Consider the following 21,407-nt stretch of genomic DNA (forward strand, 5'->3'; position numbering starts at 1 on the left):
CTTTGTCCATAGTATGGTTTTGCTCAGTCTGGATGGTTGGAGTTGTATGAATACATCTAAAATAAAATTGTATTCATCAGGTACACACAACAGGTATAGTTTGTGCAGCGAAATGCTTGTGTGCTACCTCCCTTATCTTCACAGTGCAATAAAAAAATAACACGTAATAGAAGAGTATCCATAGCTGATATGTATTGAGTATGAATGTGCTATGCCAAGTATGACTGTATTTACAAATAAAGTATCTAATACAAATATCCTGTGTGTATTATTGTAGTAGGCCACTAGCTATAGTCAGGTCTTGGTCTTCTGTGTGATGCGCATTGTTGGCACGCCCATTACTTTCCCTCCCGGTTGATTCTGTTGGTGAGTGGCAGGCAGTCAAATTCTGTGCTCACATCTTAAACTATGCAAGTAAACGCTTTAACATTCGTAAAAATTCAAGTTCTGCTTGCAGCGTGTATACACTTCTGTAAAAAGGTTTCCTCCAGTCAGTGTGAAAATTGAACAAGGACTGTACTGTTGTAAGGAGGATGGAGAAAAATCCCTACTTTGCTCGTGAAGCTACACCCGTTTCTCCATGCGTCTGCGCATTGGAATTTCTCTGATCGACTGTGTTTCCGGACAAAGATGGTGGATAAATAAAGAGTTTTTACTCAGGCCGTTTGCCTTTGAAAAAAATGATCAGTTCCGGTCTCCTTAACGGGGTGGTTCTTCCATAGTCAACAATGCAATAGCAGCTGTGTCTGCTCGGTTTAGTTCCTTGACGGTAATGTATCCAGAAAAAATGAGGGAGTGGGGTGTCTCGCTACTTATTCCGTCTCTGCTTCCGGACGCCAAGACTGGCTGCACAGCTGCCGCCGAATTTAAAGAGACAGGCAATAGTTTATTTAAAATATCATAATCAGCAACCATTGTCTCAAAGCTTTTTTCAGAGGCTTCACTCTGACAGCGTAACAGCAGTAGTTACTTGTTGGACCGATAATGGCTTTTAATCAAAGTCGCATCGAGTCGTAGCTTATTCCCATCATTGTTACTTGGCTGGATTTTCCTTATTTTGCTTGCTGGCTAACGTTATCTACTAGCTAGCTAGCCAACTAAGCGTTGCTAGCTAGCTTCCCGACGAAGGCAAGATTTTTGTCGGCTAGCCAACAACCAGATACCAAAGCGTATAATCAACCAAGTAGTAGTGGCTGTATGTCTGTTACTATCTCCGGGATCATGGCGAAAATTCAGGCACACAGCAACACGAAGCAAATAAACCAAATTCAAGACAAGGCCTATGTTGTACAAAAGCAAGTGCAACAACAGCACTTTCAAAAACTGAAGGTAAGAGACGGGAACAAAAAGGGAAAAGTCTTCCTCAGAACCATTTTGTGTTCGTCAGATATTGTCTTTATCTTCATGCTCAGGAGTTAACGTTAGCTAGATAATCAATCATAAAGGGGTTCTGAATAGAATGTCGCATGAACAGTACTTTAGTGTAGGTTAACTCACACCAGATAACTTGGATTCCTCAATTGCGTTAGACACGATTTTAATAATCATTCATTGGGTCATCCAGATACAGCACAGTATAACATATATAGCTAGGTTAGTTGCTTTGGCTGGTTAGTTAGCTACTTTCCATTGTCGGATAACTTTGGGCATCTGAAGTTCCTTGTTCACATTTTCTGCCCGCAATGCCAGAAAAAAAGTCACATTTAAGTTGTCTAGAATGGGATGGTGTTTGTTGGCACAAAATGGGAGACCTGTCTAAATACGCGCTATTGCTTGCTAGCTAGTTTGTAATCCGACAACTTACTAACGTTAGCCAACATACAGTAACGTTACTCGTTTGATAACTTGCCAGCTAGTTTATGAGTAGGGTTTTCTCAATACGCCATGCTAACGTTAGCTATTGTATTGTTTATTCGTATTGCTGATTTTAAAATCGATGATCATATGCCGCACAGAACCATCGGTTTTGTTAGCTAGCTAACGTTAACCATGCAGTTTAACTACGTTTTCCTTGTTGACCAGATTTTAGCTAACGTTACAATGCGTCCTAGGTGTTCGGATGTGATATAGCTAAGACAGCCCCCCAAAAATGTAATCTCTTGCTCAGGCTAGTTAACTGCTTATTGTTTGCAGTGTAACTACAAATAGTGGTAGGGAGTTGGATGGATAGCTAAATGAGTTATTCAGCTAATGACTTCATTGAGGAGCAACATAACTCATTTGCCCCTGTTTGTGAATGTGTAATAACAGTGATACAATCACTCACACACGAGCATTCTTGTTGATGATCGGTCTTTAACCTGGACCCCTTAAAATCTAGCACCTTCTGGAAATAAAAAAACATTTTTATATCTTCTAATGAGTTTTCATTTGGTTTCACACCATTGTCTTTACCTTAAGGTTGAAGATGCCCTATCATACCTGGACCAAGTGAAAATACGATTTGGGAATGACCCTGGAATATACAACAAATTTCTTGACATAATGAAAGAATTCAAATCACAAAGGTATAGCATTTCCGTTTGCCATTTCTTGTTACATATATTTTTTTATACTATTGAAGTTACTTTTAAATTATGTTGAGAAGCAGATTTTCATGCATATTTTTTTTATACTGTTGAAGTTACTCTTAAATTAAGTTGGGAAGCAGATTTTCTTAATGCCATCTCATTTAAGGTCACTTCCTCTGTCCCTATGAAATTTGCCTAAAATCTTTCTCTCCTTCATAGCATTGACACACCGGGTGTTATAAATCGTGTGTCTCAGCTCTTCCACGGGCACCCGGACCTCGTCTTAGGATTCAATGCCTTCCTGCCCCCAGGGTATCGGATAGAGATTCCCAAGAATGGTGTAGTTTTCCTTCAGTCCCCATTCTCTGCCCAGGTGGGTCCCTCTAAATGTGTATTGATTTGGTTTGCAAAAAACTCGAATACTGGCTGCCTATGCACAACATTTGTAACCCAATTTTATTAATCAACCATTATACCAAGTACTGGCAGTAGGCCTATATATAAGTGGAGTTTGCCACAACCTTTCCACCATAGCAGATTAAAATGGTCACACATGAAGGTGCTCTTATGATGGATGTTGTGAAGTTAATTTATGTTAATAAGTGCCCCTTTTTCTTTGGTAGGTGTCCCCAGGTCAGGGGAAGAGTATGGCAAGCCCTGCTGTGAGTGCCACAGGCTCATCTGTTGCTGAAGTTGGATCTGCCCAAAGTGAAGCTGTGGCATCACCTGAAAGCATCTACTCATCCTCAGGGCCCCCAGAGCCTCCAAGTAGACTGTCCTTGCCACTCCCCAGCAGAGAGAGCCCATCCCAACCACAGTCCTCCTCAGTGTCCCCCCCTGCCTCAGAGCCCAGCCCAGTAGAATTTGACAGTGCTATCAGCTATGTCAACAAAATCAAAAACCGCTTCCTAGACCATCCAGAGATCTACAGATCCTTCCTTGAGATACTACACACTTACCAGGTACACTGTGTCATCAATATGGTAATTGATTTGTTTTTCTGTCAATTGAAAACAATATATTAGTTTGATATAAAGTGAAGTCTGCTTAAAGTTAAGTTGTTTGCTAGCATCAAGGCTACTTTAAATTGTAGCAGATTAGTGTGTATCATATCATGGTTTCTCCGATGGAATAATTGTCTGTTTTTGTATTTTCAGAAGGAGCAGCTTGAGGTCAAGGAGAGCCGGGGTCATGGTAGTAGTGGAATGACAGAGGATGAAGTTTTCTCAAAAGTGGCCAGCCTCTTCAAAGGCCAAGAGGACTTACTGGCTGAGTTTGGACAGTTCTTACCAGATGCTAAGAGATCACTGGTCAGTATTTTCCCCTTTCTGAGAGCATCCTGCCCATGGTCATTTTCTGTGATCAGTTCACTTTCAGTGCAATTTGTGTTTCTATATTGTGTCCTTTCAGTTCACTGGCAGCCCCCTGACTGGGAAAGACCATCTGAAGAGGGCAGAGGACGAGGACATGAGCAAACAGAGCAAGAAGAGACCCAGGCCCATGCTGCTGCCTCACATGACACCACTGCTCAAGGTCTGGACTTAATCACACATTTATACACGTCACCATTTTCCTAGAAGACCTATACTGTATGTGATTGGTTATGTTTTTTTGTTTTTAGAAAAAGATGAAGTTTTCATGCTCCAAAGACCAGTCCTTTGCCTCAGTTGGGAAGCATGGAGTCTTGCGGGAGTTCACATTTTTTGACAAGGTAATGCCCAGGTGTCTGTGTTGGAATTATTCCATAATGTGTTTTGGCTGTGACAAATATCATGAAAGCCTTGGTCACCAATGACGATAATAATGTTTTGATTTGTTGCAGCTTCGCCGTTTCTTCAAGAGTCGGGAGGTATACGAGAACTTCCTCCGCTGTATTGCTTTGTTTAACCAGGAAGTGGTTTCGGGAGCAGAGCTGCTGCAGCTTGTCACTCCCTTTCTGGGGTAAGTGGATCGTGGGAGCTTGCATTGGACCATGGGAGGTTTCAGAGAGAACAATCACTGATGTCTTTCTCAGTAAATAAATGCATAATGATATTATTGTACTGTATGGAAGGCAGTATGTTTTGCCAAGTCTCCTCTTGAGCCATTCATTAATTTGAACATGTTCATTATTTCCTCCAGGAAGTTTCCAGAGCTATATACCCAGTTCAAGTCTTTTCTGGGGGACAAAGAGCTCTCTCATTCAGTGTCTGGCCTGTCAGACCGATACATGGAAGGAGGTGGGGGCAGGGAGGTTGACTATGCCTCTTGCAAGCGCCTGGGATCCAGCTACAGAGCACTACCCAAGACTTACCAGCAGCCCAAGTGCAGCGGTCGCACTGCTATCTGCAAAGAGGTGCTCATAAATGAAAGGAGTTTTGTGTGTGTGTTTGCCATTCCAGCACATCTGATTTCTATTTCAAGTGTTTAGCCCTTTTTTAAATCTAGTAGGAGACACTACAAAGTTGTAACTATTTCTCCAATAGTTGTGAATCTACTTCCATGCATGTTTTGTTTGAGCTGCTGCATGCCAGGGCCTTGTGATCTTCCACATTTATTCAGAGTTAAACTTAGCTAACGCTTATTCAGTGCTTTTATCTTGATATCTGTATCAGAAGGTTGATGATGGGGTAATTATTGAAGATCAATCAGAATTTTGTGTCCTTTTTTGTTTTTCGCCCATCAACAACTTCTGGTTGGCATCAATGATAATGTTCTCAGTTGTGTGGAAAATTAAAAGTAAAACCAAAATCGTGTATTTCCAGGTGCTGAATGACACCTGGGTTTCTTTCCCCTCATGGTCGGAGGACTCTACGTTTGTGAGCTCAAAGAAAACCCCATACGAGGAGCAGCTTCATCGCTGTGAGGACGAAAGGTTTGAGGTAAGTAAGCCGAGATATCAGAAGTACTACTACAGCCACCAACTACATGCAAACAGACTATTCTCCCTTATTACCCAGAGCATCACTGCAGAATCACCTTTGAGGACCTTGTTCCAGAAACATTTTCTCAGTTATTTTCCTGTTTCCTCCAGTTGGATGTGGTCCTGGAGACTAACCTGGCCACCATCCGGGTCCTGGAGAGCGTTCAGAAGAAGCTGTCCCGTCTGTCGCCTGAGGACCAGGACCGCTTCCGTCTGGACGATTGTCTGGGAGGCACATCTGAGGTCATCCAGCGCCGAGCCATCTACCGTATCTACGGCGACAAGGCCCCTGAGATTATAGAGGGGCTGAAGAGGAGCCCTGCTACTGCCGTGCCTGTGGTGCTCAAGAGGTCAGGGTACACACACGTACACATGCAGAGATTTGACCCAAATTACTTGACCAATGACCAATGTGAATCTCTCTCTGTGTGTGTTAATTCTTCGATGTCCTCTCTGCTGTGTCTGTAGATTGAAAGCGAAGGAGGAGGAGTGGAGAGAAGCCCAGCAGGGCTTCAACAAGATCTGGAGGGAGCAGTATGAGAAGGCCTACCTCAAGTCCCTGGACCACCAGGGGGTCAACTTCAAGCAGAATGACATGAAGGCCCTCCGATCCAAGAGCCTGCTCAATGAGATTGAAAGTGTTTATGATGAGGTGAGTACTCCGACTCAATCTACTTCCTTTGTAGTCGCCCGACCGATCCATCAAAGGTTCTTTAGAAAGGAGACGTTCTCCTGTGTTGTCTAACCTGTGCGTTTGTCCCCCTCAGCGTCAGGAGCAGAGCACAGAGGAGGGGGGCGTGGTCCAGCAGGGGCGTGACGGGAGCAGCGCGCCAGCGGTCAGCGATCCCCACATGGTGTTCACCTACGAGGACAAGCAGATCCTGGAGGACGCCGCCTCTCTCATCATCTACCATGTCAAACGCCAGCCCACCATCCACAAGGACGACAAGGACCACATCAAGCGCATCATACAGCACTTTGTCCCCGACCTCTTCTTCTCCCGCCGCGGCGAGCTCAGCGAGACGGAGGAGTGGACGGACGAGGAGGTGGAGGAGAGAGGAGACCGGGGAGGAGGATGTGGCGGTATACCAGGAGCCGTAGCAACATCAGGCAGTCAGCAACAACCTCAGCATCAGCAGCTGAACGGGGAGTCGAGGCGGCGGCGCTGCACCTCTCCTCAGACAGCGGAGCTTGGTGTCGCCTCGTCCCATAGCCTGGCTCCAGAGGGAGGGGAGAAGGTGGACCTGAGAGACCCTGAGGCAGAGCACCAGAAGGAGCTGGACGGAGTCTACAACCTGTTCTTCGTCAACAACAACTGGTACTTCTTCCTGCGGCTGCACCAGACCCTGTGCCAGCGGCTGCTGAGGGTGTACCGGCAGGCGGAGAGGCAACTGCTGGAGCACCGTGCAGAGCAGAACCGTGAGAGGCTTCTGATGGCCGAGGGCCGCGACCTGGCCATGGAGCTCCGCCTCAAACAGCCCAGTAAGAACCTCTGAGATCTAACATCCTTCATATTTAGTAGCCTACATTTTTTTTGTGTATCTGTGTACATGAGAGGGAACATTAGGCTGTAATCAAATTTATAGTACAAAAAAAAAAGTATGAAATGTATGTATTCACTACTGTAAGTCGCTCTGGATAAGAGCGTCTGCTAAATGACTAAAATGTTAAAATGTAAATGTAAGTTTGCCATGTTTTTTTGTAGCTAGCTAGTGTCTGTTCAATGACCTGTGAATTTGCTCTACAGGTGAGGTAGAACTGGAGGAGTACTACCCAGCGTTCCTGGATATGGTGCGCAGTCTTCTGGATGGGAACCTGGAGTCCACACAGTACGAGGACACATTGCGGGAGATGTTCACCATCCACGCCTACATTGGCTTCACCATCGACAAGCTCATCCAGAACCTCATTAGACAGGTCAGTGGTGTCTCTCTAGTTGCCAGTTTTCATTAATAATCTACAGAACCAGATGCATATCCGTTAACTACCTATTCAGTCTTTACCTCAAGAATATAGCAATCCTGAGGTGTTTTGACTGTTCTCAGAATGCATGTAGGTTTTCCCTTCGCTAGATTGACGTGTAATTTCTCTCTCTCTTCCTGCAGCTGCAGCACCTGGTGAGTGATGAGGTGTGTCTGCAGGTGGCTGAGCTGTACCTGGCCGAGAGGAAGAGGGGCGCGGCGGGGGCTAACCTGTCGTCCCAGTGTGTGAGAACGGCCTGGGAGACCAGCTACCAGTGGAAGTCGGAGAGGGTCATGGCTGAGGAGAACTGCTTTAAGGTAACGGCTTGCCCTTGGGGGACAAATGCTGAGCCTTGTATATTTGAAGAGATTTTCTATTGAATTCTGTGCTTTTTGGGGGGTGTATATTTTACTTGGTTGAAACAGGATGGTTTTGCTCATAGTCGGTAGGAGTTCAGCTGCTGCTTATTGTAATAGAGATTTTGTGCATTCTGAAACCGTTGTGTTGATCATTGATGTTTAATGGCTTGCTGGGATGTGAATTATTTTGTAGGTAATGTTCATTCAGAACCAAGGCCAGGTGACCTTGACCATTGAGCTGCTGGACACAGAGGAGGCCCAGGCTGATGATCCATTGGATGTACAGGTAAAGAATCCTACGGACAGTCGCACTGTTAGCACCTTTTAGAATGTCATAGCATTCCCTTTGGGCATGAACGTAGACTGGCCTTGTATGGCAACCTGCTGTGCCCTAAAGTAGTGGTATTCAAAGTCGGGGTTGGGAACGGCAGTGGGGTCACCCCCCCAAAAATTGACTTGATGTCTCAATAGGTCTTCAGTTGCTGGAACCAAAAATTAAGAGTACAGATTATTGTATGGGACAATATACAAATGTTTTTCAGAAAGATCATTTAAAAAATAAAATGTGATAAAGTACATTTATTGGTTTATTTTGATGAGAGATTAAAATGTAATAAATTGGTTATTTTTTGATGTAAAAATATACAGGTTTTAAGGATGTCATTCTGTTTTGGTGGGGTTGCGAGAAATTATTGCAAAAAAAGTAGGGTCCCCTGAAAATCTGGTGGAAAAAATTGGGGTCCCCGCTAAATAGTTTAAATACCACTGCCCTAAAGCAGGGTTTCTCAAACTCCCCCCTGGGTGCACATTTTGGTTTTTGCTCTAGAACTACACAGCTGATTTAAATAACCAACTCATCAAGCTTTGCTTATGATTGAGTTTATGGCCTTTTGTAATTTAATCTGTTTAGTGCTTTGAAATGGCATTGTTTTGATATTGACACATCTCTCTCCCTGTCCAGTGCCTGTCCAGCTATATGGAACAGTTTGTAGGGACAGGGTCAACGCTTTGCTCGCAGAACGAAGGCTACTTTTTCAAACCGGTATTTTTGCCCAGGTAATTAACTTTGGTTGTGATGTCCATATATTGACCATCATATGATGCCACATGAATTCCTGAGACATTACACGGCAATCCAGTGTTTTCACATTTTGTAATTTCACTGTCTTAATTAATGGCTGTCAAAAGCACTGCAGTGCAGATAGATCGTTTCTGCTTGCCATAACAGCCAAACACAAAATGAGTCCTAGCATATCAGGCTCTGATTTGAATATTACTGTCCCTTCTGAACCACAGTATTTTCCCTCTGATATACTCTGACTGTCCCGTGTGTGTGTGTGTGTGTGTGTGTGTGTGTGTAGGAACCTGAGGCACTTCAGACGCTGGCAGGTGCGGCAGGTGGAGGCGATGCGCTGCAGACGGGAGTGGCACAGGCAGCTGGGAGTGGAGAGTGCTGGCAGCCTGGACTGCCGCTTTAAACTCAACACCCACAAGATGGTGTTCGTCATGAACTCTGAGGACTACATGTACCGCCGGGGAGCGCTGGTTAAAGCCAGGAAGGTAGCTACGACCAATTTATGTCTGGGATTGAATGTGTGTTTTTAGTTGAAGTTAAGGTGGGCATTGAACTAGAGAAGGGCCAAGATGATATAAAGGTATTTATAGTTATAGCTGCTTCCAACATGTTTAAAGTGTTATGTCTTGTTTTGGCATCAGTTAGACATCGTCATGGCACTCGTCATCCAGTGCTTCCACTGTGGAATGTTGTCCCTTTTAAGGCACTGTCTGTTGGTCTGACAGTGACTAACTGTTCCCCTCTGTCTCACTCCCCCAGTCCCAGCACAGGGTTGCTGTGAACCAGCACGAGCGCTTTGACAAGTGGCACCAGGGCTGGCTGGTGGAGCACGTGACCCCGGCGGCCGAGCGCTCCGTCCACGACTGGCTGATAGGCGAGGAGGAGGAGGACATGATTCCGTGCAAGACCACCTGCCTCAACACACAGGTCAAAGGGCTGCCTGTCAACAGATACCAGGTGCATTACAGTAGGAAACCCCCTTCTCCGTAGAGGCCACACACACTCACTACACACACATGGAGAGAGACTGAGAGACAGGGGCATCCTGGGGGAATCCAGCACGGAACACAGGAGATCTTCACCTGACTCACCCATGTTGCTTCTCTGTTCACACAGTCAGCAGTGCACGCAGAGGGACGGGAGATTAAAATCATTGAGTTTGTTTCAGAAATGTGAATGTCTCTTTTTATAAGTCCGTTGTAGTTTTTAGCTTCTGAAGCCAGAGGGCCTTTGTTTGTTTGTATATGTTTATACTGAAGTACTGGGAGAAATGATTAGGAAAAAAGTGTCATACTCATGTCTTTTGTACAGTAAGCTCAACTTAAGTAATTGCATTACTGTATGTGCATATACAACTGTACACATTTTATATATGCATTTACATGAAAATGATGAATGAAATTGAACATTTACATGGATCTAAGTGTTTGCTGGCAGCCAATTCTTGACATTCTTTTTTTCGGGTCATTTTCTTTTTGTCTTGTGACTAATGTAAAAATGGATGATTGCCAGGGTGACGAGTGCGCACGATTGATTCAATTGTGTTAATTTTACGGAACATTTGGAATTATGTATCATATTCATGATTTCACCAAATCTTGACTTTATCATTTTGCATACTAAAATAAACAAAATCAGTGTTAAAAAAAGAATGTATAACATTTATCCTGTCAGTTATCATGAAAATAAACAACCTAGTTGTGAATTCTTAAACAGCCTGGAAAAGCCTGGTCTTTTCTTTCATTTGATTGTGTTGGGCTGAAGAAGCTACGGTATGGGAGTGCAACATTGCATCTGTACTTTCCTTCCAAAGAACTTGCAAAAAAAAATCCTCACCCGAGTATGTTTATGTTCAACATTAGGAGATCTCGTTTTTTTTGTATTATTATGGAATGGAACAAATAAAAAAGCCAGAGCCAGGGTGACAGTTTTAAAAATAAACGTGGTTTATAAAACCCAGATATAACAGGATAACCAAAGTGTATACAGAAATACAAATGAGACCATCGTAGTACACCGTTATACACAACATTTACAAACTACTCTGTCAAAGGGGGATTGTAAGACGTTTTCTTTGTCTCTTTAAAACACAAGCACATCTGATCTATCGTTTTTCATAATGTCATCAAAGTACATCTAGTTACTATAGACACGTTACAGTCTTCCACTTTTAGAAAGAAAGGGTACAACATCAAGAAGGAAGTAAAGATGCAGAGATATCAAACACTTAAAATCATGGGATTAGCAAGCAGTGAAATCAGCAAATCATTGAGTGGGAAATTGTGATGTCAGGGCTTGGTTATCATTAATGTGTTACAAAGTAACCCTCTGTCAAAGGGTTATCACTTTTTGACCATCTCTTGTCATTAGACATTGGTCAGTTGTTTATAGTCAGTCATACAGTGCCTTCGGGACATATTCAGACCCCTTGACTTCACATTTTGTTACGTTACAGCTTTATTCTAAAATTGATAACATTTTATTTTTCCTCAATCTACACACAATACAGAAATGTACTTTAAAAAAAATATGTATTAGCAATCACATTTACATAAGTATTAAGACCATTTACTCAGTACTTTTGAAGCACCTTTTGGCAGCGATTACAGCATTGAGTCTTCTTGGGTAAGAGATGCTACAAGCTTGGCATACCTGTATTTGGGGAATTTCTTCTCTGCAGATCCTCTCAAGCTATTTTCAGGTCTCCAGAGATGTTCGATCGGGTTCAAGACCAGGCTCTGGCTGGCCCACTCAAGGACATTCTGAGACTTGTCCTGAAGCCACTCCTGCGTTGTCTTGGCTGTGTGCTTCGGGTTGTTGTCCTGTTGGAAGGTGAACCTTCGCCTCCAGTTTGAGGTCCTGAGAGCTCTGGAGCTGGTTTTCATGAAGGATCTCTCTGTACTTTGCTCCATTCATCTTTCCCTCAATCCTGACTAGTCTCCCAGTCCCTGCTGCTGAAAAACATCCCCACAGCATGATGCTGCCACCACCATGCTTCAACGTAGGGATGGTGATGCTTGGCATTCAGGCCAAAGAGTTAAATCTTGATTTCATCAGACCAGAGGATCTTGTTTCTCATGGTCTGATAATCTTTAGGTGCCTTTTGGCAAACTCCAAGCGGGCTGTCGTGCCTTTTACTGAGGAGTGGCTTCAGTCTAGCCGCTCTACCATGAAGGCCTGATTGGTCTTGTACTGCAATGATTGTCCTTCTGGAAGGTTGTCCCATCTCCACACAGGAGCTCTGTCAGAGTGACCATCGGGTTCTTGGTCACCTCCCTGACCAAGGCCCTTCTCCCCTGATTGCTCAGTTTGGCCGGGCAACTCTAGAAAGAGACTTGGTGGTTCCAAACTTCTTCCATTTAAGAATGATGGCCACTGTGTTCTTGGGGACCTTCAATGCTGCAGAAATTTGTTTGTACCCTTTCTCAGATCTGTGTCTTCGACACAATCCTGTCTCGGAGCTCTAATTCGACCTCATGGCTTGGTTTTTGCTCTGACATGCACTGTCAATTGTGGGACCTTTATATAGGCATGTGTGTGCCTTTCCAAGTCATGTCCAATCAATTGAATTTACCACAGGTGGACTCCAATCAAGTTGTAGAAACAGCTCAAGAATGATCAATGGAAACAGGATGCACCTGAGCTCAATTTTCGAGTCTCATAGCAAAGGGTCTGAATACTTATTTACATAAGGTATTACAGTTTTAAATGTAATACATTTGCAAAAATTGCAACAAAGCTATGTTCGCTTTGTTAGGTATTGTGTATAGGTTTTAGAATAAGGCTGTAATGTAACAATGTGGGAAAAGTCAAGGGGTCTGAATACTTTCCAAAGCCACTGTATATGCATTAGAATGCTTCTAAGATAATGTCCTCCATTAGTACCTTGTTAGTGTTGACTCTATGGAGTGAGGGTTGTGCCAACCCCTAGTCCCCTCCCTCCAGTAGCCCTGGATGCCAATGAACCCTGTGGAAGAGGGAGCCAGGAAAAAGTATCGAAAACCCAACAAAATACGACCAATCACAATCCAGATGAACTTCTACTGTTTCTTTTTTTACAAACACAATTCAACAGGTTTTACATTTGAATGCAGGATTGTGAACAATCAAAATGCTCCTCAGCACCTAGAATACTGCTTGTTTTAAAGCTAAATGGAAAACAAAATATGCAGTGCATTTGGAAAGTATTCAGACCCCTTCACTTTTTCCACATTTTATTACGTTTCAGCCTTGTTCTAAAATGTATTATTTTGTTTTCTCAATCTACATGCAATACCCCATAATGACGTAAAGCATCCTGTTTCCATTGATCATCCTTGATGTTTCTACAACTTGATTGGAGTCCACCTGTGGTAAATTCAATTGATTGGATATGATATGGAATGGCACACCTTGCTATATAAGGTCCCACACTTGTCGGCACAGATCTGGGGAAGGGTTACCAAAACATTTCTGCAGCATTGAAGGTCCCCAAAAACACAGTGGCCTCCATCATTCTTAAATGGAAGAAGTTTGGAACTGTCAACTTTTCCTAGAGCTGGCTGCCCGAGCAAACTGAGCAATCGTTGGGAGAAGGGACTTGGTCCGGGAGGTGACCAAGAACCCGATGGTCACTCTGACAGAGCTCCAGAGTTCCTCTGTAGAGATGGGAGAACCTTCCAGAAGGACAGCCATCTCTGCAGCACTCTGCCAATCAGGCCTTTATGGTAGAGTGGCCAGATGGAAGCCACTTTGTAAAAGACAAAAGGCACCTAAAGAACTCTGACCATGAGAAACAATATTCTCTGGTCTGATGAAACCAAGATGGAACTCTTTGCCCTGAAAGCGTCACGTCTGGAGGAAACCTGACACCATCCCTACGGTGAAGCATGGTGGTGGCAGCATCATAGTGTGGGGATGTTTTTCAGCGGCATGGACCAGGAGACTCGTCAGGATCGAGGCAAAGATGAATGGAGCAAAGTACAGAGAGATCCTTGATGAGAGCCTGCTCAGGACCTCAGACTGGGGCAATGGTTCACCTTCCAACAGGACAACGACCCTAAGCATACAGCCAAGACAACGCAGGAGTGGCTTCGGGACAAGTCTCAATGTCCTTGTGGCCCAGCCAGAGCCCGGACTTGAACCCGATCGAACATCTCTGGAGAGACCCTGAAAATAGCTGTGCAGAGATGATCCCCATCCAACCTGACAGAGCTTGAGAGGATCTGCAGAGAAGAATAGGAGAAACTCCCCAAATACAGGTGTACCAAGCTTGTAGCGTCATATCCAAGAAGACTCGAGGCTGTTATTGCTGCCAAAGGTGCTTCAACAAAGTACTGATTAAAGGGTCTGAATACTTATGTAAATGGGATTTTTAAGGTAGAATTTTAAAAAATCTATTTTCTAAAATTGATAAAAACCTGTTTGCTTTGTCTTTATGGGGTCATGTGTGTAGATTGATGAGGAAACATAACTTCATTTTAGAATAAGGCTGTAATGTAACAAAGTGGAAAATGGGAGGGGTTTGAATACTTTCTGAATGCACTGTATGTAATCAAGAATGATCAGTGTTCTTCATATAATGAAAAATAAATAAAGACATGTACAGTGGAAAACAAAACCAGCATGCAGGCAAGACAATCGGTAGAGCGATGATACTAAAACAATCATGAAGTTGGAGGGAGAAGTTTTTGCCCTCTGACAAAAGAGGACAGTGTTGGAGGGAGGTTTAGATGAGATTAAACAGTGTGTATTTGTGTTTTGAGGGGGTAGAAGAGCTCTCCATCGCTTTAAAAGGCCTGAAATGCTAAAACTACAAGGAATGTAAAGGCATCCTTGCAGCAGTGTTTTTTTTGGTGGAAAGACTGGTTGACTGGCCTGTTCTGTAGTTATAGTGAGTATGGGAAGAAAGTGGGAGCAACTATACTTCCAACCAAGAGGACGCACTCCGTAGTTAGATACATTGAATTAAATTGTGTGTTTTGTGATAGTGGTTTTAATGACGTACCAGACGCCATGCCAAGCCCTAACTGCCATATGTCTTTCTGACTACAATCCTCACCACAATATAAGAAATATATCTCAAAGGCACAAGCCATTGTATGTCATTCTGGTTGTTGATGGCACTTTTAAGCATTTGCAACACATTTTGTAGCCTATGAACTTTGCAATTTACACAAAGATTTTGTGCTGGGTCCCCAACCGTAATTTATCATTAGACACGTCAACAGTCTAAATAATAAAGACAAGCTCATGCTGATCACCTCATGGCTACTGCATCATGTAAACAGCTTAGCCACAGAGTGAGAGAGACAGGATGTCACACACTGGGAGAGGAGAGAAACAGGCAGTGACATACACTTATCCTTCCTTTGAAAAGCCAGAAAGCCCACAAAAAGGGGCTTACCCACTTTCAACCTTACAGCCGATAAAGATTGTGCTCGCAAATAATATTTGTCTACAAGTATAGCATGCATGTGACAAAATAGACAAACAAAAAGAGCGCTAACAGTTGTACAATTTCCATGGTGTTATTTTTCTAGGAAAAACCAAAATTCACTATAAAAGTTATAAAAAGTACATTAAAGCAAACATTACAGCAAAATCATGAGCGTTGTTGATAAGTGCATTGCCCAAAAAAAAGCAAGAAAAACCGACATGTACTGTAGAATGAGCTGGTAACAGAAATCACCCTCACCTTCAACAGAATGTTTGGCCACTGAGACTTGAAACTGTGAGCTAACCCTTAAAACCCAGTAAATACTGCAGGTCTACAACCCAAGGAGGACAAGCCGTTTAATCATGGCTATCTGATCTGAGAACTACTGTGAAGGTCTTTCCAGGATTAGAGATCACCTGACACAGCAGAGATACGACTCACTCACTTGGTCCCTGTTCTAGTCAATAAGCCTGACAAACACTACCACTAGTAAACTCTAACACATGCAGAGTCCCAGGGCCTATGATACTGTACATGACGCATGCATTCTATATTCAAAAGTGGTGATGCAGCAGCTATGTTGTAAAAGTCGTAGATCTTTCAGAGAGATGACAGAGATTAGGGTGAGGACTGTTATTTGGATAGTGAGCGGGCTAGCAGACATGACAGATGATTATCTCGTGTTTAACCAGGGCATTCCTCCCATGGAAAAGCCCTCTTCAGATGTCAACAGTATCCTGTGAAGATTCCACATGACCCACTTGGGCAGTATCGCAGTCAGAGGAACCCCAGTGAAAACGCTGGTCTCTGTCGCCACTGTTCTGAGAAGGCCGATAGCAAAACAACAACAGAACAGACACAAAGTGCCCCACACAATCAGTAGAAAACACTGCAATAGAAAAACAGTCACAGTGCCGTTTCAGTTGTTGACTGATCAAAAGAGAATGGGATAGTTTTCCTAAAGGGCAGAGAAATGGAAAAAACGCTCACTCAGTCTTCTCAACTCCACCGCCGCACAGAACAGACCATTCTTCTCAGGCTAGCTAGATGGTTGATGCTACGCCAGCGAACGTCATTCATTAAAATAACACGTTTGGCAGAAAGGCAAAGTACAGTTTTGCACGTGTAGGGCACTTGCCGTGAGCTAATTAGATAACTTTGACGTTGTAACGTGTTGCTGACTACCTGATCTGTGGGCCAAGCTTGTATGAGAGGGAGAATGAGCCACCTGAAGAGTTTGTACTCTTCGACAACAACGGCTTCTAGAAAGCATGGCACAAGTCTAACAACATTCCCACCATTGAGAAACACATCAATATCATTGCACAGATGCTCAAGCTATTGTCATTCTTCTAAATAATACATTGGGTACATAATAGTTCTGACATCCAAATAACGCACATGAACAAATATACAAAGCAACTTTAACAGACTCAAATATGTTCAAATGATATTTTTGAACAAGTTGTTTTGGTTTGTTTGTATGAAATGCACTTTTCCTGCAAGTGCCGCCAGGGTTTTACACCGACTTCATTATTACAACTCAATAAACAAAACCAACCCAAAACGCAGAGTAGAAAAAGAAGCAACAGGTTGAAACCAGTTGATGTTGATATGCTGTGGTTCATGTTCCAGAGTCCATGCTCAGGTTGGTTATTATTATTACTCTTTTTCATTAATACGTCTTATCCCTGTTGATCCTGATATACTAAATGCATGTAAACAGTTGTTTATTCTCTATTATTACATCTTTAAAAATGGCAAAGAACTACAAAAACAAATATACAAACTAAAAAGTATTAACATAAAGAAAATAAACTAAAAGAGTCTGTTAAAAAATAAAAGTACTCGTTGGAAAATCCCAGGTCTGGGTGTTTTTTCTCCAATATGTGGAGTGTATCCTGTGTGTATCCCTCTTGGTCACAACTCAGAACTGGGTGTGTGTAATTCCACCTCATCTATACCAATATCATATACTGAGATTGTGCTTGAGTAAGTTAATTGGTGTGTGTGTGTGTGTGTGTGTGTGTGTGTGTGTGTGTGTGTGTGTGTGTGTGTGTGTGTGAGTGTGAGTGTGAGTGTGTGTGTGTGTGTGTGTGTGTGTGTGTGTGGTGAGGCAGCTCTGTGATGAAGTGATAAGATCACTGGGGGCGTTGAGCTGGTGCCCTGGGCTCAGCTGAAGGCCTCATCATCCGTATCTTCTATCAACACCTTGGTGTCCTTCTTGGATGATCTGGACGCGAGAAGGAACACACACATGGATACTGTCAGACAAACACAAGCCCACCATATACAGACTCCTGGCAATGGCCATAACCCAGAGGACCCTGAGGGTTCCCTGACCAATTGACCCGAGCGGGAAAAACTTAGGTCAAGGTTTCAGGAAATTCTCCTAGCCTTAGCCGTGTGTGTGTGTGTGTGTGTGTGTGTGTGTGTGTGTGTGTGTGTGTGTGTGTGTGTGTGTGTGTGTGTGTGTGTGTGTGTGTGTGTGTGTGTGTGTGTGTGTGTGTGTGTGTGTGTGTGTGTGTGAGAGAGAGAGAGAGGAGGTTCGTACTGAGAGGACATCAGAGGGCGTCGTAGAGACAGGCTGTAGCTGCGCTTCCAGCTCTTCTTGCCCTGGCGGTTCCTGACTCCGTCCTCCTGGTCCATCATCTGCTCCAGCAGTGTCTGGTCGTCAGCGTTCAGCGGAGCCACTGAGATGTCCCTCACGGCACGGAACTCACCACAGTTATTCAGATGCTCGTTCTCCAGACGGAAGAAGTTCCAGACAAAACGCCTATGTGTGGATTCAGAGTGAGGTTTATAAGAGAGAGAGCGAGATCAGAAAGAGAGCACGAGAGAGAGACTGTGATGCTCCAACCCACCTGAACACCTCTAGAGGAGCCAGCACTGTGCCCACAATGTCTCCCACAGAGGGGATGTTGGTCATGGTGGTGAGGGAGATCTGGATGGTCCAGGCGAAACGCAGGATCACGTCCTCTATGATGGCACAGTAGTAGTATGCCTGGAAAATAGAACAGTCATCAGGTCAGAGGAAGACGTGTGTGTGTGTGTGTGTGTGTGTGTGTGTGTGTGTGTGTAATACTCACTTTCTGCGGGTAGACGATCTCCTCCCTGAGGAAGGTGTTCTCTCCTGCTCCACGGTCAAATAGGCCCCAGTCCATCTTCAGGTCCCAGATCAGAGTGTACAGGGAGCTGACGGCTGAGAACACGATCAGCAGGTAGAAGAACATGTCTGCATCAGAATGCTTTTGTTCTGTGAAGCACAAACAAGACATTTGTCCATCATTAGTCTGTATAACGGTAGTATTTTGAACAATCGCTCTGCATACACAGTGTATAAAACATTAGGAACACCAGATCTTTCCATGACATAGACTGACCAGGTGAAAGCTATGATCCCTTTTTCATATCACTTGTTAAATCCACTTCAATCAATATGGATGCCATTCTGAGGGAGAATGGGCAAGAAAAAATATTTAAGTTCCTGTGAACAGGGTATGGCAGTAGGTGATAGGCACACTGGTTTGAGTGTGTCAAGAACTGCAACGCTGCTGTTTTTTTCACACTCAACAGTTTCCCATGTGTATCAAGAATGGTCCACCACCCAAAGGACATCCAGCCCAACAACTGTGGGAAGCATTGGAGTCAACATGGACCAGGATCCCTGTGGAACACTTGACACCTTGTAGAGTCCATGCCCCGACAAATTGACGCTGTTCTGAGGTGAAAAGGGTGCAACTAAATATTAGGAAGGTATTCCTAATGTTTTGAATATAACTTGATAATTAAGAAGAAAACATAGCTAAGTTGTCTGCTTGGTACTGCAGACTTGGACAGCAGCTTGTTGATAAATGTGTCTCTGGTCTTCACTATCCCCACTAGAGGGAGAACTTGTACCATAAATAGTACATTTCCTGAGACGGATTACCATGGATGGAAAATACCATGCTAATCCTTAGGAAACTATTCAGAGGCTCTTGAAAATATATGTTGTTGTGTCCTTCAGTCTGGCAATTCACTACAAATAAAAATATTTGTAAAAAAATATATATATACATTAAATACTTATTAAATATACAAGTGTGTTTATATTTATTTAATGATTTATTAAGTTCTAATTTCTTTTTGAACATTGAGCTCATGCCAGTAACAAAGGTAACGGTGACCAACTGTGCTGCAGTGTCATGTTCATTTCCCTGTGTCATAGCTATGTGTTTTGACTAGGCCACACTCCCATGCTGCTCCACTGACAGCCTGAAATGCCTGGGGGATTATTGATGACTGAGGTATTCTAGTCTGATCTGCCCAGGCTCTGGGCTGAACCCAGCGTTCACAGAGAGCTCTCTCCCGCTGTGACATAAACGAGAGTACGGCCTAACACTGTGTGACAAGACTCACACACCGACACCAGCAACAGGACACCTAGGTCTGGGGAGACACATCACCACGCTATGTTACGTAACCCCTCTTATCACAACTATTCACACCAGCCAGCTTTACCCAGGTGTACATTTCTGACTGACTGAACTGAAAATGACTATGGTAAATCCACTGGGTAAGTCTACTGTGCATCTTCGAATAGGCTGGTGTAGGTTACTGTTCCCATTAACTAAGGAAAGTGACAAGTAATCAAGATTCACAAGAGCTGAGACTTTGGACCTTGGTCATAAAGTGACAGTGTGTGTGTGTGTGTGTGTGTGTGTGTGTGTGTGTGTGTGTGTGTGTGTGTGTGTGTGTGTGTGTGTGTGTGTGTGTGTGTGTGTGTGTGTGCGCTCACTGACAAACTGGTTAGATTCACAGTCTGACCTGACCACACAGACAGGGACAGTGTCATCCGTCATGGTCAATGCCTCCCACTTACTGCCACCAGGGCGCCAGGAAATGAACAGGGGACATTTTTCACAGAGAATTACACTGGTCCCTCCAGCCCTGCTCTCACCCAGACAGTGGGCTCTGAATCAGACTACCTCACCCAGTAGCGTGTCCCCACATTACCCCAACATTCCCTGCTGAGATTCATCCTAAAAACGTCCATGTCGTGTTTGTGCTTTTATTATAACTCATTTCTGTGTTCTATTCATGTGCTGTTCTATAAACCATATATATATAAACTGTGTTCATGCAAGTGGCTGACTGAACAAATCCTCACAATCAGTAGCTACAATTTGGCAGTACGCCCAGACCTTATTTTGAGAACGAAAGAAAGATATCTCAGTTTCAAGGTCTCAACTTAGAGAGAAGAAGCCTCGTGAGGTGTTGGTCTGTCACGTTATGAGACAGTATTGGTCAGTCACATGAATGAAACAAAACGGTAATGATTCATTAATTATGTTAAATCATGCAAATATAACTTGTCTGTGTATAAGACAACTGCTGAGTCTGCCCAGGGAGAGCTCCTGATTGACATGTGTACTATAGTGCATTGAGTTGGTTGGAACCTCTCCAGTGAGCTGACAATAAACAATAATTCATATTAAGATTGACTTTGAGTGTCCCTGTGTAAGAATTTCCACGACACCCCTTTCAAAAAGTACTTCTGATGTGTACACAATCAGCAATTGGGATTGCAAACACTCATTGAAGTTTGTAGAACAAACCTGTGTCAAAAAACGTGTAAATGGAAGACTTACGCAAATACAAGTTCAAGGCCGTCGAATATAGTTAACACATCAATCCAGAAATATGAAGGAAAACTGGAGCATCTTTACAACATCAAACTACTGCATCAACAAACAATTACAAATAGATGTGAAATCAAAACGCTATAATAATGAGCATATAAGATACCGCTCCTCCATCACTAAGCCTTCTGGTTGGTCTCCAGGGCTCGGTAGAACTGATGTCCATCTGACGTCCTCAGAGGCTCTAGTGTGGGTGGCTAGTCGTTCATCTGGAGCTCAATAGAGGGTAACTAGTAACTAGTAACTTGTGTCTAGCCACCACCTAAGCAGTTAAAAGCCATTTGAGACTGGGATGTGGCAGTGACAGGCACACTTCATAAGGCCAGAGGGCCAGGGCAGACCTCCCACTGAAGGTGTTAATAAGCACACGGGAACAGCAATCATCTGTCTTTGGGTTGTTATCTGCCACGGTGCCGCCTGCCTGGTACTGCTGTTCAGGTGATAAAGAATCTATTACCTGCCTGCCTCATCACTATCTCCACCCCCCTCTCCTCACA

At 43.7% G+C, this 21,407-nt stretch overlaps 2 protein-coding genes across 3 annotated transcripts in view; one reads left to right on the forward strand and one right to left on the reverse strand.

Moving 5' to 3' along the window:
* The first annotated feature begins 600 nt into the window (after window positions 1-600).
* Window positions 601-10,523, forward strand: LOC115192481 (paired amphipathic helix protein Sin3b). 2 transcript variants are annotated; one of them, XM_029751043.1, is made up of 19 exons: window positions 601-1,329; window positions 2,401-2,507; window positions 2,730-2,883; window positions 3,134-3,493; window positions 3,668-3,820; window positions 3,921-4,043; window positions 4,132-4,221; window positions 4,333-4,451; window positions 4,632-4,845; window positions 5,255-5,371; window positions 5,524-5,762; window positions 5,881-6,064; window positions 6,180-6,894; window positions 7,160-7,329; window positions 7,518-7,691; window positions 7,927-8,019; window positions 8,695-8,789; window positions 9,095-9,293; window positions 9,568-10,523. In XM_029751043.1, the coding sequence occupies exons 1-19, from the start codon at window positions 1,198-1,200 to the stop codon at window positions 9,796-9,798; spliced, it is 3,669 nt and encodes a 1,222-aa protein (XP_029606903.1). In that variant the 5' UTR covers window positions 601-1,197; the 3' UTR covers window positions 9,799-10,523. The 2 variants fall into 2 exon arrangements, with proteins under 2 accessions (XP_029606903.1, XP_029606904.1); XM_029751044.1 differs by having other exon boundaries at window positions 3,134-3,472.
* A 4,446-nt stretch (window positions 10,524-14,969) lies between these two features.
* The window catches only part of LOC115192482 (xenotropic and polytropic retrovirus receptor 1 homolog), a 103,126-nt gene continuing 96,688 nt past the window's right edge, over window positions 14,970-21,407 (reverse strand). The window contains exons 12-15 of the mRNA XM_029751045.1: window positions 18,316-18,482; window positions 18,091-18,230; window positions 17,781-18,002; window positions 14,970-17,459 (exon numbers count right to left, since the gene is read on the reverse strand). Coding sequence (XP_029606905.1) covers window positions 17,399-17,459; window positions 17,781-18,002; window positions 18,091-18,230; window positions 18,316-18,482 — 590 coding nt within the window. The 3' untranslated portion in view covers window positions 14,970-17,398. The remainder of the gene's footprint in view (window positions 17,460-17,780; window positions 18,003-18,090; window positions 18,231-18,315; window positions 18,483-21,407) is intronic.

Source organism: Salmo trutta, chromosome 4 (genome assembly GCF_901001165.1).
Source record: "Salmo trutta chromosome 4, fSalTru1.1, whole genome shotgun sequence".
Classification (NCBI taxonomy): Eukaryota; Metazoa; Chordata; class Actinopteri; order Salmoniformes; family Salmonidae; genus Salmo; species Salmo trutta.

What these genes read in the sequence shown, in the direction of transcription:
- LOC115192481 (XM_029751043.1), top strand. Translation starts at nt 1,198, where the DNA reads ATGTCTGTTACTATCTCCGGGATCATGGCGAAAATTCAGGCACACAGC. An exon ending in CTTGTCACTCCCTTTCTGGG is followed by an intron (nt 4,452 to 4,631) that starts GTAAGTGGATCG and finishes TATTTCCTCCAG; the next exon opens with GAAGTTTCCAGAGCTATATA. An exon ending in ATGATCCATTGGATGTACAG is followed by an intron (nt 8,020 to 8,694) that starts GTAAAGAATCCT and finishes CTCCCTGTCCAG; the next exon opens with TGCCTGTCCAGCTATATGGA.